Source organism: Salminus brasiliensis, chromosome 19, assembly GCF_030463535.1.
Source record: "Salminus brasiliensis chromosome 19, fSalBra1.hap2, whole genome shotgun sequence".
Taxonomy (NCBI): Eukaryota; Metazoa; Chordata; class Actinopteri; order Characiformes; family Bryconidae; genus Salminus; species Salminus brasiliensis.
The window spans coordinates 25604009-25622819 of NC_132896.1; the positions used below are offsets into that span (position 1 = coordinate 25604009).

Here is an 18811-nt window from a genome sequence, read left to right on the forward strand (position 1 = left end):
GCACGTTGTGTTTTCAGACCCTGTCCCCTTGAATTTTCTGTGTTTTGTGGTTGCCTGACCAGTTCTTCACCATTCTCTGGTGTTTTTTATTGTTTGTTTGTTTTGCTGAGAGGAAAATACGGTAGTGTACGGAACTCCGTAGAGTAAGCATGCCTTGCCCGAGCCAGCAGGTGGCCCGCAGCAGCAGCAGCAGCAGCAGCAGTACTAACTGTGAGCATGGCACTATGAAGCAGGTCCGCTTTGCAAGTGGCAGCAATTCGGACAGCGATTCTCAGGAGAAGCCGTGTGACGGCCCAGTGAACGGCCGCTTGCACATCGAGCTTGGGCCTCAGTTGAAGCTTTTACCCCTAAACGACCAAGTCCGAGAACTACAGACTATACTCAGGGACAAGTGAGGAGTCCGGATTGTGTGTCCTGAACAGTCGCTGCATGTTCCCCAAGATCAACACGTGTTGGTAATCTAACGTGTTTCATGTTTCCCATAGGTCAACGAGTAGAGGGGATTTTGTCTTCTGTGCGGACAGACTGGTAAGGGATTTTATTAATAGACAGCCCCCAGTGACATTTCTTTATCAGGCCTCCTACTGTGCCAATGTATTTAGATGTAAACAAGGTTATTCAGATTTATTAACAATAAATAATTAATTGTGCACAAAGTATTTCTTATTTAACACTGAATGGGTCAAATGTATATATTTTAAGGTAAATGCTTATATCACCATTGTAAAACGCAAATGTAATCATGTGATAACTTTGTGTAAGGAAGCTTTCAGAGGTATTGTTCCCATCATCACCACATTTCCCACCTAATCACACAAAATAATTATTTACATAATAAACATTATATAATATCTTTTATATAAAACAAACAAACTACATTTTGTTATGTTTCATGTTTACAGATTCGTCTTGTGGTTGAAGAAGGACTGAACCAGCTTCCGTTTACCGAATGTGTAGTGACCACACCAACTGGTGAGCACACCCCCCCCCCCTCTTTGCCTGTATTTTAAAAGTTCTATATATAAATGTCACTTATATTATTTGATTGGTGAAAATGGTCCACTCTAGTAGACACTCTTTATTCCTCCTTAAAAACCTTTAAAAGTACATTTCAGATTGCTCCAATATATTTCAGGGGCATGTGTGCCTCAACCATAGATATATCATGTATTGTATAAATCTCTCTTATAGGATGCTGACGATTCACAAAAGGCACAGTTCAATTTGATTAATCAAATTAATATATTGTTAGATAATAGATTAGATAAAGCAAGCTAACGACAGAAGCTAATATTTTAGCCCCTAGGTTAACACACCTGCTATGGGGCAGTGGTAGCAGCGGTTAGAGCACTGGGCTATTGATGACAGGGTTGTGGGTTTGATACCCGCAACAGCAGCCACTGTTGGGCCCTTGAGCTCCTTCACCCTCTCCACTCCACTGTCACTGTGTGTGTGTGTGTGCTTACTAGTGTGTATGTGTGTGTTCACTGCACAAATGGGTTAAAGGTGGATGTCCAAATTCCATCTGTGTCCAACACTAATGGTGAATATGGTTGTCTTGTGTTATTTACAATATTCATACAAAAAGCTTGAAGATCAAACTAGAATTGTGTAGAAAGCATGTAACTGATTAGACAATTACATCATGGTTATTGGAACCTTCAGGAAAACAGTGTAAATAAGTGACCACCAGGTTTAACCTAGCTCTGGGAGATAGTGAGCAAAGTTGCTCATGAAAATGCTCTCTTATGTTACAGGATACAAGTATGAAGGGGTCAAGTTTGAGAGAGGCAACTGTGGCGTCAGCATTATGAGGAGTGGTCAGTCAAATGGCTCTTGCATTCAGCATCTTCATCTGCCAACATAAAGAAAAAAAGTCCCTGTTCTTGTCTGACATTTACTGAGATGCTTCTTTGTGTCACTCATAAACAGGTGAGGCCATGGAGCAGGGTCTCCGAGATTGCTGCCGCTCCATCCGCATTGGCAAGATTCTTATACAGAGTGACGAAGAGACACTGAAAGCCAAAGTGTACTACGCAAAGTTCCCACCGGACATCTACAGACGCAAAGTCCTGCTCATGTACCCTATCTTGAGTAAGTAAGTACTCTGTGAGAAGAATAGAGACCCACAGAGAGGGTTTTAACATCCTCAAAGGACTAAGGACAATAAGGGGAGCCCAGTTGGCCATGCTCCTGCTTCTCACCGCTCCCATTGTGATGCTGGCCGGCGTCTGTTGACTGATGTATCAGAGCTGGGGATCTGACACTTTCCTCCAAGCGCATTGGCTGCCTAGGGATTCTGCACTGGCAGCAGTTTGAAAGGTGGCTGACTTCACATGTATCGGAATAGGCATGTGATTGTCCTCACCCTCCTGGTGTCATAAGCATTACAAGTTATAGAGGGAGTCTTAGCTATCTTGCGCGATTGGCTGAGCTTAACATTTAAGTGGTCTAGTGGTCTTGTTTGAAGGCAAGTGGCCACTCAGTTCACAGCATCTGGAAATTTAGTGACCAAAAATGTTGTCACAATGTCCCATGAGAATGGGATGCCTGAGAATGGTCTACCTCCTAACATGGTCAGGTCCTATCGTGGCCCCTTTCCGTTGATGTACAGGGTAAAGGGTGGCTGATAAATAAGACCAAATGGGTTGCACTATTTGTTAATAATTGCATACCTACAAAGTGCACCTATACGGTAGGTGTACTTGCTGAACTGACCAGTGAGTGTAATGAAGTGATAACTCTGTACAGTAGAACGAAATGACTGTAATCTTGATCTCTTTTTGGAGAAGTGGCTGTGTGAGTATAGAGCTTCTGCAGCAGCTGAGTTAACCTTTCTGTGCTCCAACTCCGCAGCAAAGAGGAGTCACAGATAATTCACTACAGTCATGGTCATCTCTAATATTCTGTCCATCACTTGACCATTCTGACGTGCACACCTGTAATTGCCCTGCAGCCTGCTGTTAGACATGTAAAATTGAAGAGCCCCCCCTCCCCCTTCCCAAACACACACCTTACTGCTCTGTTCTAGCTGACCTTTGCGTCTTGTCCCACATCTCTAGCTAATTTAGCCGGCGTTCAGCTGCCGAGGGTAATTACAGCTCTCGTGAGGAAATTATACAGCGCCTGCCAGTTAGCCACCAAGTGCTGAATAGCATGAGGATAGGGCCCTGAAAATAGCGCAGTAATGGGTGGTTTACACCCGTCGTTAATACACTTAACCATTGTGCTCTGGTCGAAGCCGAACAGCGCTGCACATAATGTCTTCATCAGCGCTCCCCACTCAAAAACATTCATTCATTCCAAAGGAAGGTGGAAGAGGTCAGGACCATCCTATGATGTGATGTGAAGAGGTAGTCTTGTGAGCGTTTGGACAGTATCAGTGTATTTGTAGGTCTAGATGGCACTAATCTTAAACCCAGTATTGGTATCCAGTTAACAACAGGAGGGAATTGAATATTGGAGGGGGGGGTCATTTGATTTTTAAATTTTTTATTAATATATTATTATTTTGGTCAGCAAATATAGCCTAAAATGCTAAAATGTTTTACATGGGCAACACTTGTGGGTTTGAAGCAGGGCGCAGAATTTAATGCAAAGAACACCTTTCCGACTGTTAATGGGGATGGGAATCAATCATGGGTTTGTGTTGCAGCCAGTGGTACAAAGAATGTTACACTAAAAAGGAGAATGGATTTAATTCAATACCAGCAAATTCTAGAAGCACACATCACACTGTCTGTAAAAAGCAATAGATTAAAAAAAGGCTTCTACAGCACTGAACATGCCTCAAAATCCACAATGCACTACCTCAAGTTTTGCCTAAACATTATCAGAAATCTTTTGATAGACCTCAGAAGAGCACTGCATGCAAGACAGCCCACAAATCTAACTGATACAGAAGTCTTCTGTAAAAAAGAACGAGTAAAAAACCCCAAACAAGAACTGAAAGACTCCTAGCTGGCTTCGAAAAGCGTTTATAAGCTCTCATGAAAAGAAAAGTGTAGTTTGAAATAAAAAAATGTAAATGATAAATGGACATGGCGTGACCATTTATCTTTTCTCCATCTTCATATTTTCTTGTAGGCAGTGGAAACACAGTCATCGAAGCAGTTAGGGTACTGATGGATCATGGTGTTGAGCCTTCACACATCATCCTCCTCAGCCTTTTCTCCACTCCTCATGGTAAGTCCATCCCTGAAGATGTAAACGTATAGTTTCCTCCATAATATTTGGGACATAAAGAGACTGGTAGACCTCCACAGCTAAATATAGAAGAATTCTCATCATAATGAAGAAAAATCTTTGTACACCAATCGCACAGATCACAAACACTCATCAGGGGGCAGGTGCGTATGATGTATGCAGCTGTATGCAGCTTCTCTGAGGAAGACTGACAGTCAGATTTTATATGAGATGCAATCTGCTGTCACAGAGCAGTGAGCTCACACACGATGTGTCAGAAATCATTTACCACCTTGTTGAATTCTGTGCTCTGTATTAGTGATCTGGATCTTTGTATGTAGGGGTGAAAAGACAGTGAAAAGACCACAGTTTCAGACCCAGCTAATGACTGCTGTCTGCTGAAGACTTCATCAACAGAAATACAGAGGAAACCCACAAGGCAACTGTGGAGTACAGTTAGAGGCAAATAAAAAGCTTGTGTCCCAGACATTATGAAGGGCATTGTAAAGCTGATTTTATAAGAGATAATATTACCCAGATGATTTTCCCAGCTGATCTCAGATTTTCATAAAATAATGTCACTGTGCCCAATAGATAGGCTATAGTGTCTGAGATTAGTGAATTTGTAATACATTTTCCATAATGCAATAATTCCAGAAATGTCACACAATTTTACACCTAAAAAAATAGCAATTAAATGTAAATAAAAATAAAATGTAACTAAAATAAGTAACAAAAATATACATTTCAAATAATGTAGTAAGGTGCAAGTAAGGTAAGTAAGGTGCAAGGTGTAAGTAAAGCATAATAAACACCCAATAAAAAACATTTCTTTAAAATGAATTATTATTATTATTATTATTTGTTTTATTATTGGGAATGTATGCTTTCAAATGAATTAATTGATATTCATGTACAATATATGAAATTGAAACTAAACTATATTATTGTCCTGCTATTGTCACTGTGTAAACAAAGTATAAATTAGTAGTAACTGAATGATAATTATAAAGTGATTATATAATTTAATAATTATTATTTGTTGTTATTAGATTTAATCTAAATAAAACACAAACCTTTGGATTCCTTCCCCCAACTACAAAAGGAAGCACTGGTCAATCTTGCATCCATTGGTCAGTTGATTTATTAATTAAACTGTAGGGATATTGATTACATGAAAAATAATTGAATGGTCAAAAAATTAATGCCCATGACTGAACAAATTGGGTCTTCTATTTGCTTCATCATATATACTGACAGAAGCATATATGTAGTACAGAATAAAACTAACTAGTCAGTCAAAGCAGTAAAAAGCTTTGGGGCTTTAAAATCTAATATGCTAATGGAAGTCTTTTGCCCCTTTATCTCGGTGATGTCTAGCATTGCCAAAACGTGTAACTTGACATTTTCACTTCACTAAAAAGTGAGGAAGAAACGGGGATAATTACCTCGGGAGCCCTTTTTGAGACGTGTTATCATTAACTTAAACTAGAGGGCCACATTTGATGAACAATTTGTTTCACCCTAAATTTTCTGCCCACCATCTAAACACAGTATCCCTGTATTCTGCTTTAATGATTAAACATACATTAAAACAAAGTTGTGATGACATTACCAACTGTGCACTGTGTTGGCACGGGTGTCATTTTACACTGAAGCGTTGAGCAAATCGAAGATGGTCAGTTATGAGGCCGCCAGCGATGATCCTGTTATTCTTATGCCTTTTTGTCATTATGGGCCTTTGTGTCATTTCAGGGGCCAAGTCTATAATTGAAGAGTTTCCAGACATCACCATACTTACTACTGAGGTCCATTCAGTTTCCCCCACTCATTTTGGACAGAAATATTTTGGAACAGACTAATTCTTTTTATTTACCCCCTTACAAATGAGGGTTAGAAGTATATGAAGTGCCTTATTTACATATTTACACAACAAATAGATCATTTATTTAGTGTTCTCACAGTTCACGGTTAGCATAGGAAGTATCAGCGAATGCCCAGGTCACTCGTAGTCAGCCAAGATTAGCCTGGGAACTAAACTCTTGGCAGGACAGTCAGAAGCCTTCCCAATGAAACTGCCAGTGAAGCTTCACCTAATGGTCTCACCAGCTGGATTAGAACTAATGACTATGAGCAATATGGTAGCATGGAGACTCATGTGTGGCATCTGTGACTAAAAGGCACCTGCAAAGGGTAATCAGTTTTAATGACCAATCAAAACTTGCCAATATGTGGTGGAACTTTGGTAACATTCAGCCTGAGGCGCCTCATTCTGTCTGGTTTCCAGTGCGATTAGAAATGAAGAAATAATAAAAACTATTTAAAAATTCAGTTTTATTTGTACTCATTTCATGAATATGTACACTCATTACAGTCTTGAATCTGTTGTAGAGATGACCAGGACATGACCTAACACATTGTAGGTTTTGCAAACATAATTCCAAATATTTGTGAAGATTAAAATGTCAGCGCCAACTGTTTATGGACATTTCAGCTGAAAGCAAAGTTTAAGCAACTGTTACAACTTACCCCATAGGCAGGGTGTACTGTATCAGACTCAATAGGCAGGTGGGGGGGGGGTTACAAAATAAAAAGGTTAATTCAGTAACACAGTTGTGTTTAAAACAGACAAGCTTGCAAAACTTCTAAAACTGCACCAATATATATATATATATATATATATATATATATATATATATGTCAGTGATCAGTGAAAAGAAGTTGTGAGAAACATACCACATTTATATTTAACCACAAAGTAGAACAGCAAAGATCAGCAGAGGAAAAAGTAATTCTATTTTATTTATAGCGCGTCAAACAAATGCTGTGAATGTAAAGTTAACAGTAACTGTGGAGGTAAAGTTAAGGTCTGCAAGACAACAAAAACTGGGGGGGGGGGATTCAGGAGGATTCAGCAGACTTTGGAGTTGGTGGTGCATTGTTCTACTGTGCAGTGACCCCTGCATGAATATGACCTTCATGGAAGCAAAGTCATCAGAAGAAAACCTTTCCTGCATCCTCACCACAAAAAGTCAGCGTCAGAACTTTTCAAAGGAACATCTAAGCAAGTTTAATGCATTTTGGGAGCCAGAACTTTTTGCTTTTTTTCCCAGACACAATAAGTGAAGACATGTTTGGAGAAAACATTGCATGATGCAAAATTTCATAAATGGAACAAAAAAAACTCCAACTAAGGGAGATTTTGTGAATGTTATGAAACTATGCTATATTACAGCCACCAGAAGAGTGATTATTATAACATAGGTGAGCAAACTGTGATTCAGTAATTGAAAAGCAATTACCAGGGGATATTTTTTAACCCTACATTAGGTCATGTCCTGCTTTACCCTAGGCCAGATCTCCTGGCTCTTTTTATTTATTTATTTATTTATTTAGTGGATTTTATTGTTAAAAACATCTTCAACCGAAAATGATTCGCTAATGTTCATCTTATGCAGTGATCTGATTTTTAAACAATGCAATAATTGGTACCATTTAAAAGAATTTTTGTCAGCATATAACACATGTAGTGGTTAAGCACATGAATACAGTTTTGAAAACAGGAGGTATACGTGTAACAGCATCAACAATGGGACTCGTAAGGAAGGACGACATGGCATACATACAGGCGTTTGACATGGAGTGTACAAAAGAATGATACATTTACATAACAGCGGGGCGCGCGGGGGGAGAAGGCTTAAGCACAAAAAGGAACATGATGCTGATATGAAATACAGTCAGTGTTATCCAATGACTTAATCCCATTTTGTCTGAACAGAGCCAAGTAAATGAACAGTAGCACTCCTCACCGAACTGGAATTACAGTGCAAGATAAGCTCTTTAGGTCAGTTCCAGAGAACACGTAGCAGAGTCTAGTTCCGCGTTTGACAAATCCTTGCTGGCGCACAACTGTTTGTTTTCACTTGACGAAACTCATGAAGGAATTAGTCGTTAAGTCGAATCAAGTGTGTCTGAGCAAAACACTAGACGGTGGGGAGCTGCAGATGGAGAAACACTGGACTACACTGTTGTGAAAACACTGGTTCCAATTCAATACATAAAAATAACCTATGCTCACATTACAAGCCTTTTTGTTCCATTCCGATTTTGCTTAGATTAGGGTTTTTTTAACAACATGAATGTACCTGCGCTATGAAACATTCAAAACAATGAAGCCACACAAATGAACCACATACATCGTGAACATCACAATAAGGCCGAATCCCAAACTGCTTCCTGCTCCCTAGTTCACTGTGAGTCATGAAACATTGGCCCTGTCTCAATCATTTATTTTTCTTCATCCCTTCGTCAACGTAGTCACCTCAGACCTCGGATGTGAGTCACACTGATGTTTCAAAAAGTGGCTATTCTCAGCAGAAAGGGAGGATGGATTGATGGGAAGTGTAATTTTCTAACAGGAACTCACACGCCTTTGGCTAGGTTAGCTTTAGTATGCTAATCAGCTTGCTACAGTTGTTCGTTGTATTGTATGATAGTTTTGTCTGGGGCAGATGAGTGTACAACAAACACCTTAAAAAGAAATAGGGATTTATAAACCGATCCAGGGACCTGTAGAGTGCCTTTATGCACCTTTAATATATGTGATACCCAAGCTGCTGCATATAAACTTTTCGTTTTTTCAAAAACTACATTCTTTATAAGAATCTGTCGCTACTGATGTTTTTAATCTGCGATTATTTGTATCATGATAAAGATTGTGTATCGCCAAAGAAATCTTTACATATGGTGATAGTGTTTTTACCATATAGACCAGCCCTAGCTGGTAGCTTCTCTGTGCTTACAGAAAAAGGGTTTGTTTGACAGCACTCATTGAATTGACCAACACATAGTACAATATAAAAGGAGGTCAGTGCAGATCTGAGAAGGCTGATCGTAGACTTACACAAGTCAGGGAAGTCTCTTGAACCTATTTCAAAACTACCGCAGAATCCTACATCATCCGATCAAACAGAAGTTGTTGCAAATGCATGTACAACTTTGCCACTTTGTTAATGTCTGGAAATGTCTGGAAGAAGATCCAAACGGTCATCCTCAACTGAGAGGTAATTGGTTCGGACAGACAGGAACAACCCAAGACCAACCAAGGCACAAGCCTGCTATGAACTGGAAGCTGCTGGAACACCAGTGTCATTCTCTATAGCATCATGTACTGATAAGATGTGGTCTAAGAAAGAAGCTCCTGTTCCAAAATCGACACCTCCAACTTGACTAAAGTTTACAGCTGAGCATGAGGACAAAGAATGTAGACTGTAGGATATTTTTGGTCAGAAGACACAAAGATGTTTGGTAGAATAAAGGTGAGGCATTCAACCCCAAGAAGACTGTATTAAATAATAAGCATGGTGATGGTCATGCTCTGAGGCTATTTTGGATCTGAGGCAGTGCATCTGGTGCATTGCACAAAGAGGATGGTGTAATGAAGGCGGACTACCTCAATTCCCCAGTATAACCTTGAGTCTTCAGCTCCAATAGGCAATGACCCCAAACACACATCAGAGGTGGTTGTGGAATGAAAAAAACTGCTAATTTTAAGCTATTGGAATGGCCTTCCCAAAGTCCTGACCTTAAATATGTGCACTGTGCTTAAACGCCAGGTTTGTGCCAGGAAGCCAACAAATTTAATTAAATACTGTCAGGACAGCTATCAAAAGCAACTGGTCAAGGTGCAACTTGCTCAGGGACATTGAACCAAATATTAGGTTTACTGTAAGCACATTTCTGGCCATGCTGAACTCAGAAACCCTCCAAAACAGGAAACATAGTAACCTTGTGCAACACATTGCTGTTGTTGTGTTTTCCTATAAAGATGCATATTGTCGTTCACTCTTCCCCAGAAAATTTTAGCAGAAGTTTGCAGACATCACTGACAGGCCAATATTGCCATGAAATTCATGTTCACGATGAGACGACAACTGCATGTAAACCAGCTTAAAAGAGGAAGCACATTGGGTTCTGCTGAAGTCGACACTTCTGTTCACTTGATCCATTGCACCTCTATAACTTACTTCACTGCAGCTAATAAACTAATGGATGGCCCTTAAGATGGTGTTGGGTTTCCCCTGTTGGGAAATAGTGAGGCCAAGTGGACCAGGGCTTGTTTATTGGTATTAAAATGGGTGGTATAGCTTTTAGATGCTAACAGTGCACTTTACTGTCTGTACACATGGACTGAATCCCAAACTGCTCTTTATTAGACACAGAAGCCACTGTTTGTGTACAGAAGCCTATATTTTCATGACCCATATAGGGAGCCATTTGTCATTCAGCCTCTTCCAAGTATCAACAAAAGCCGCCATGAAGATAATTGTCTCCAAAGACCTCTCAGCTGTTCATAATTAGAGCAACAGGAATACTGAAGTAGACATGAATCTGACCTGACCGTTCTCCTTAAGGTCGTATGGTCAGTAATTGGATATGTTTCCGATCTGATATGCAAGTGGTTCAGATCTGATTTAAAATGATCAGATTTGTGTGCTCACGTCGTTTAGAAAACCGTTTCACACCATTTTCACATGGTAAAGTGTCTACGTGGCGGATGGCAGCAAGATATGATACATCATGATAAATTAAAATTATCTGAATAATCTCAGGATAATTAACCTCTCATCAGCAAGAGAACAGACGAAAACACCTGAAGTGGACCATTTGCACTCACACATACAGTAAATGAAAATACCTATTAAATAACATGATAATAAAAGAACAATATCAATTTGGACATTTACTAAATAAACAGGTGTTTAGGCTGCACCACAGTGAGTTTACAGAGAAGCAGTCACAGTCTTTGATAAGTCTTTAAGGCTTGAAGAGACATCATCATGCTTGGAGTAGAATAGATCTACTCGTGTGCAGTGGACAGATGGACAGCGTTTGTCTCAGCTCTCTCAAGTGCACAACAGTGGAAGTGACTGACCTTAAAATGGGGGCACCGCTCCTTCTCTTTTGTAGTTCCAGAACCTCAGACCTCACGCACATGCTGCGACACCAGCTGCCCGCAGACAACGTAACCAGTATGTTGGTAAGCTGAATTGTGATAGAAATTCAAGACATTCAAGCCCATTAAACTTGTGACAAGGAGACAAACCAAGTCAGAGCCCCTAAGAACAGTCAGTGGTTGCCCCAGGTGTTTCTCAAAAGATTTGTATGGATGGAAATCATGACGGGTGATAAATAATAAAAATCCAGGACAAATAAGTTAAAAAAAAAAAAAAAAAAAGAAAAGAAAAAGAGGACAAATCCACTCAGTGGTCCCTCCTGATTATTTGGCGATCCAACGGACATGTGTTTCTGGAGTCTTCCAGTATTTGGAATGCATTCTTCTCTTCCAAGGTTTGATTCCTCTCCTTATTTACCATAAACGTTTATGTCTGAAGCAACTGAAAGTGCTCTGGTAAAAAGAAAAGAAAACAAGTTACAAAGTAACAATAGGTATCTTTCGCCCAGACACCCCCACTTGTAAAGCATAAAGCTAGAAAAGTCAAGTCTATGTACACTATCATGTATGTACAATATCATAGTGTACAGTGTTTATAGACCAAGATGTTTTTAAAATGTATAATTAAATAAAAAATCTTAGCATTTTTAAACCAGTGCAAAGGAAATCATATGTAAATGAAATGAACAATAACATTGTTGCATTTAACTCTACAGATCAGTCAAAAGTTCAAATTGTGCTTTTCTGTCCAGGGTGGATTTTGCAGGAGACATTTTGTTCTGTACATTCTGTACATCGCTACTTTCATTCCGTATAAACAGAGCAATTTTTTTGTAAGATTGCACTTGCTGTTGTTATTTTTAGGTTAACTTCCGTTTTCTCTATGTTTAAAAAAAAAATTCAACTACTCTCGTAGCTTACTTTCTAAATAATCAAACAATGGCATTAACATTAAAAACAGTACTCTATTTTATTATCTAGTGCTAAGCTAATAAGACAACATAAGACAGTATACAATAACAATATAGCTTAAAAAAATGAAGCTAGCTAACTTCCGCCTCGTTAGCAACCCCAGATGACGTCACAGGGTCCTCCTGCTGGAGGTGCGACAAAAAGGGGTCTGTCGCTGGAACTCTACAGCCAGACACTATTGAAAAAATCTATACTTACTATTAAATATAGCTTGTCCATTATGTCTCTATATCAATGGTGACTGAAGGGTCATGTTCCATTTCACCATCTGTGGGAGAGAAAAAAAAAAATAATTAAAATAAAAATAGATAGAGAAAAGTGTCTATGGCTACATTCACACTGCAGGTTAAAGCGCTCCAAATCCAACCATTTGACACAGATGTTATAATATATTATAAGATTTTTAAAATCATCCAATTAAAGGCTGGTGTCCTGGACTAGCCTGGATCTTTATACTACACTTCATTATTTAAAAAAGATTCTCCATTAAACAAAATGTAGTCCAGGACCTGGGTAATTCTGTTTAGAATTTAGGCAATTTTAATATATGGTACTGAAATACACAGAAATGCACACGAATGCGGCCTCTCAGAATTTACAGTGACATTTACAATCTGATTTAGCCATGTACACAATGTATATAAAGCAAACACTGAATTGAAAACAAAATTGAAAACATTGACATTGAGTCCAGCGCATTATTCACCATAGGGAGGTGAACGAAAGAAACTAAACTTCCTATCTGTAGGAGTGTCTACTGTAGCAATTTTTAAAGATGATTCTAATCATCGTAATCTAAAGAAAACAACTGTTTTTTAAATCAGTGTGCCAGATGGAGTGCTGTTCTTTTGCGCCTGTGGGTCAGTGCAGTAATGTAATCTGTTCAGACTAATGTCAGATATAAACCACATTAAAAAGTTAATGAGAACATCCAAACAAAATCAGATTTGGAAAGCAAATCAGGTTTGGGCCACTTTTACCTGTAGTCTGAGCATAGCTTGATTTACCAAAAAAAAAAGGCTTTTCTACGCATAAAAGCAATACACAACTATCACCCATTGACCATGACCTGATCATTCATATGAATGTCATATTATATTTAGTATGATTAATAATCACCGGTTTTGTAACGATGCTGATTCAGCCGATTATGTAAGCAAAGCAGTGACTGAACAAAAAAATTCACAAAGCAGATCCCTTACACAACTCTATCACATAATATCCCATTATATCAGCACAAAACACATGTTCTCCAGTCCATAAGGACAACATTAAAACAAACCAAAATCAACGCTCTGCGTGGTGGTACACCAAATCAATGACTATTTGTAATCTTCAAGCTTGAAGGTAAGCGAGCCAGGCAAGCTTCCAGATGCAGCCTTTTATTGATTACTTCTCAATCAGCTTCTGTAACTGAGCTGCATTTAGGCTGGACGAGGCACACGCTGTTCTAGCTCTGCTGCGATCATGTCTCACTCACCTGTGCTGTCCTCATCTGATTCACCATCCTCTCCCCATCTCCCCTCACTGGCCAATAATGGGTTCTGATATTCACACAGCGTCCTCAGAGGAAAGTAGTGGCCATCACCTTGACTAAACAGAACAAGCATACAATATTTGCAATGTTGGTTCCATTCATACTCACACTGCCACAAGAAACATGGCTCAATGTTGTGGGAATGTTGATGGATAAACTGAGGTACCACAAAACAAACATATCCCATAATAAATGCATTTAATATTTTCCTAATGAGGAAATTATACACTGGCAGTCAAAAAGAACTGCCAACTGTGTATAGCAACTGTCTTTGAGAAGTTTTGTGCTGTATGACTAATGAAGGAAAAACACACCAAATGACGGATATTCCTACAAGCCCATGCAAGATGCCACACAGTAAACTTCAGGCACAGTTTGAAGTCCACTTGTGGGACTAGGAGAAGAAATTCATGGAGAAGAGAATTTCATCTTGCATCGTCATTAAAATTATCTGCCACTGGTTGTGGGTTTCCTCCATCCAGTGCACAGAAAATGAACACATCAGAAATAAGCATGTGAGCATTTCCTTGTACACTGCTAGTGTACAATGTGTGTGTGGCAATGGACCATTTAGGTCAGTAATTAGTGCACCATGTATACTTTTGGACATGCAGTGGATTTGCAAACTTAAATCTTTAGGATGTGACAGCTGTGATATTGCAATTCTGGTTACTCACCTGGTAAACACTGGAAAAAGCCAAAGCCTTCGATCTTCTCCAAAGACCTGAAGAAGATTCTTGCGGATGCCAACGTTAAAGCCATTCCGGTCAGGACCATTCTGGAACAGTGGTGCAGAGAAAGCCTCTGAAAAAGCATGAAAAACAAATATCAATGCAAGAAAGACCCAAACTAATGATTTTGCACCATAATTTAATGATACAATAACACATAAAGCACGTTCAGTGCCCATCATTCAGCTGCCAGTGGAATGAGTGTCATATACTCTATCACAGCGGTAATCAGTTCTGGTCTTGGAAGGACCGTCTCCAGCACAGCCTGTCAATTTCTCTGCTCAAATGTACTTGGTTCAACACAGCAGTTCATTACCAGCACCAAACTGTGCTTAACTCCAGACCTTCAGGACCAGAGTTTATGAGCCCTGCTATATCAATCACACCGACTGGATGGAACAGTACCAGTGATGCTGAAGAGGAACAGGGCGATGTGTCTTACCCAGCGTCGATCTGTTTTTAGCCACCAGCCAGCAATGGTAGCCAAAGAGGAACATGAGGCTAACGAAGAACATGAGAGCCACAAACAGAAGGAACAAGACATGGAACTTCGCATGGCCGTTTGAAAGTTCTCCCTGGGAGAAAAAAAAACAAACAAAAAACATCATGACAACTCAAAGATGCTGAAAAAACATCTGTGCTCTCTCTGTTGTTGCAAATGAAATTTCAGCTGTTAAAAATATCACTAGCTATGCCTCTAGAATACAGTATGACAACAAAAGAATGATGTGCTTTAGCAACATCTATTTATAATGACACTCACCACCCAGAACTTGAGAAAATACTGGAATACTGTCGCAGCGATGAAGACACAGTAGAGCATAGAGTAAGACAGAAAGAGTAGGAAGAACTTATAGTTTGAGAATCCGACACAGTTGTTCACCCTGAAAGCGAGAAGAGAGTAACACACATATATGGATGAATGAACAACTGGAAACAATCGTAGATCATTACACACTGCTGTATGACAACTTTGAGAACAACTAATGATGCCAGAAATAAACAACATGCACTAACCAAGGACAATGATGGTCCATTTTCAGGATGCACCTGCAAGGGGAAAAACACACAGAGGTACTGTAATTAAATTGAACAGAATCAAGATATCTTCTCTGATAAGGTCAAGTTCCTGCCTGACAACACCATCTAATTATTACATGAGTCTCGCATGCGGCGATCCTCTTTCTACAGCAGCAGAGAACAAGCGGTTTGAGAGAGATAGGGCAACTGAGAGGGGCTAAGGCGGAGGGACAAGAAACTTACGTTTCACAGACGGAACAGTGGTGACAGCGGTCAGGTTTTATCAGCTGACAACGATCGCAGAACCTGATAGCTAAACACACACACACACACACACACACACACACACAGCAGAGTCATCTACCAGCATTGGAATTCAGTGCCACACTTCGGTGCTCCACTTACTATCTTTCAAAGCATTAATGTCACTAGACAGGCAATACTGATGTAATTCAGCAAGGCAATTAGACAACAAAGCTGTTTTTAAAGAATGTACAGATAGCCTGTATAGTGAGAGTGCAATGATTCTCAGCATTTAAAATGTAATTAAATGATATTACAGGGTCTTGAGTTAAAGTAAGAAGAACCTGATAATCTACCTTAATTCAGTTTGAGCAATCTACATTACAAAAAGTACATTATTTAATAATAATCAATTCCCAACAATTTGCTGGGATATATGCTTATGAGGACTGCGCTCTCCATTTTAAGGTAAACTGAATTGAGGAGCACGGTCAAAGGTGTGCACAGTAAACTCCCACCATATAACTCAATGCCTAAACAAGCATTCAGTCAAAGGCAGTTTCAATAAGGAGAATCTAAGCATCTAAGATTACTTACCTCCTGACTGAGCCCTTGTAAAGATCGGGAGCTTCTTAGCGATGTCAACCAGGATCTGCTTCTGTGCATCTGGCCTCTCTTCCATCTCATATCTCTCCTTATCACTGTAGGAGAGGTGGAACTGTAGCAAAAGAAAGAACAGTGTCAAGGATGTGCCTCCAAATCAGCATCTCAGCACAAAGATGATTCCTAAATGGTCGGGCAAGCATCCCACTGAGCACTTTCTCGTTCAGGGAAGATGATCTTAATGTGAAGATGCTTTGGGAAAACTGGGCCCTGATTTGATAAACCAAGTAGCCTTAAAACTCATCCACACCACCAACCTTTTTGGACGGCGTGGAGGGTGGAGTGAAGATGGCCTTCCAGTAGGTCCAGCAGAACATCACAAAGCACACATGGAACACCAGAAGGTAGGAAACTGCAGAGGAAAACACAGCAAATATGTTGATTTATGAGGATCAGAGCGATACGGCAGTGTGAGGTGATTTTGATCTGAAGTCAAACAGGAGTGTGAAGAAATCACAGATGGAACTGACTAAGAGTGAATGAGGGGGATTGAACTGGATACCCTTTACTAACTGACCAGGAACTTACCTTTCTCCAATGTATTGTTGAGAGTAACTGCAATACAAACAGACAGGAGACGTTAGCTAGCTTGTTGTTGGCAGGCAGAAGTGGAAAGACGAGCAGTTAAACAGCTAGCTAGGACTTCTTTTAGGACACCTTTCAAGCATGACAGTCCCGTTCAGCTCATTTCTTACTGATAACAGCAAAAGCTGACGTCCATTTCAAATAATGCCAGCGAAGTCGCCCTGTAACCTCCCTTAAAACACAAGACGACCATTGAATACATAGCTACGATATGTAACCGACGTATTATTATTATTTTATTATTATTATTATTTTAAATGATATTTAAATGACTGCTTAAACTGTTAGCTAGCTATTAAGACACCGAAAAACACTTCCTCATAGCTATATCAGCTTTAGCATCCCACAGAGCGGTTAGCTAGCTAGCATCCGAGCTAACGTCAGGCAGCGCGAATCTGTAAATATAAGGTTAGCTAACACTCACAAAAACAAAGCTCAAACACATAGGCGTAGTACGACCACAACACCACGGAGGAAATAATGACGACGGGTATCCATGAAAAAATCCTCTGACAGCATCTCAGTCCCCTCGAAATGGCCATATTTACGGAATCATGTTCTCCGGCTGCCACTAACAGTCCTCGCCTCTGACAACAAGACCGTAGCGGATCTGCGCTTGATTCTTCGGACCTGTGGGCAGAAGGGGAAACAGCTTCGTCATGTCCCTGTTTCTTCACAGTCGTTTAAGATCGCAGTCAAATAAAACGTGTTCTCACAACAAATATTAATAATTACTACATTATAGTATAATGAGTGTATGAGGATAGATTTTTCACTTAGTTTAGTAGCTAGCTAGCTGTCATTAAGTAGTAGCAAGTAACATAGCTAGTAGGATTAACAATACTAGACCATAACAACAGGCTTAAATTAGTTTTTTATTGTCAAGATGTAGATATAATGAGAAATAAGTAAATAAAAAAATACATATTATAATTTTGTCATTATATATATATATTATATGTATAGCTATATCATTTTGTGGTAGATCCAGCGCATTGTCACGCCACTCATGGGTGTAGTACACAACCCAACCAGTAGATGTCGGTAAAACACTATTGGTCATTTAAAAACCAAGGGCGCCTGTTTGCAAGGCTGCGTCCAAATATACATTCCACCACACTGTGCACTCATTTCCCACTTTAATAGTGGTTAGTGCCTCCTCCTGACTCCCAAAACAGTCTCCAATTATTTGTTAGCATGCTGTGCTTGTTAGCATGTTTGTAAAATCAGTTTGTCAAGAAAATGTTTCCAATGTCTCCAGTGTCGGACCCTGTTCCTTGTGTACCTCTGCAGTAATGAGATTCATCAGACCAGGGTACATTTCTCCAGTCAGCGATTGAGTGTTGGTGAGCCTGTACCCACTGCAGGCTCAGCTTTCTGTTCTTGGCTGATAGGAGTGGATCCTGACACAGTTTTGTGCATTCTGAGATGATTTCTGCTCACTGTAATTGTACAGTGGTTATTGTAGACTTCTGTCAGCTCAGACCAGCTCAAGCCACTCTCCTTTGACCTCTGTAATCAGTAAAGCATTTACATGCGCAGAACTGCCGCTCATTGGATGTTTTTTATTGGATGTTTATTACACCATTCTCAGTAAACTGTACAGACTCAAATCAACATGTCTGGCAACTACAATCAGGGGCCACAGTTTGGGGGTGGCGTGGTTAGGACAATTCTAAGGGCCTGTGACTGACAGGGGCCCTAAATATGGATTTATTTGAGTATTTTAGCCCAAATATATTTTTAAGGGGCCAAAATTCGTGGCAGTGCCCCTGCCAACAATCATGCCACTCTCAAAATCCCATGTGAGAATGGCCTGGTCCATATCTGTGTGATTTTCTTATACATTGCATGGTTGCCACATGTTTGGTTGATTAGATAGTTGCATAAATGAGTACGTGTAGAGGTATATGCTAAATA

The 18811-nt window shown here is 39.8% G+C and overlaps 2 protein-coding genes across 2 annotated transcripts; one reads left to right on the plus strand and one right to left on the minus strand.

Annotated features, from left to right (window-relative positions):
- Positions 1-6510, plus strand: LOC140541335 (uracil phosphoribosyltransferase homolog). Its single transcript, XM_072663920.1, has 7 exons — positions 1-391; positions 486-528; positions 903-972; positions 1758-1820; positions 1933-2094; positions 4087-4185; positions 5941-6510. Exons 1-7 carry the CDS (start codon positions 150-152, stop codon positions 6045-6047), a joined length of 786 nt encoding a protein of 261 aa, XP_072520021.1. The 5' UTR covers positions 1-149; the 3' UTR covers positions 6048-6510.
- zdhhc15b (zDHHC palmitoyltransferase 15b) lies at positions 6503-17602 on the minus strand. The gene is made up of 12 exons (XM_072663918.1): positions 17316-17602; positions 16835-16861; positions 16564-16658; positions 16241-16361; positions 15644-15713; positions 15398-15430; positions 15144-15264; positions 14823-14955; positions 14327-14453; positions 13593-13705; positions 12311-12380; positions 6503-11593 (listed from the first exon to the last, which is right to left on the minus strand). The coding sequence occupies exons 1-11, from the start codon at positions 17431-17433 to the stop codon at positions 12331-12333; spliced, it is 1008 nt and encodes a 335-aa protein (XP_072520019.1). The 5' UTR covers positions 17434-17602; the 3' UTR covers positions 6503-11593; positions 12311-12330.
- Between the last annotated feature and the right edge of the window lie 1209 nt (positions 17603-18811).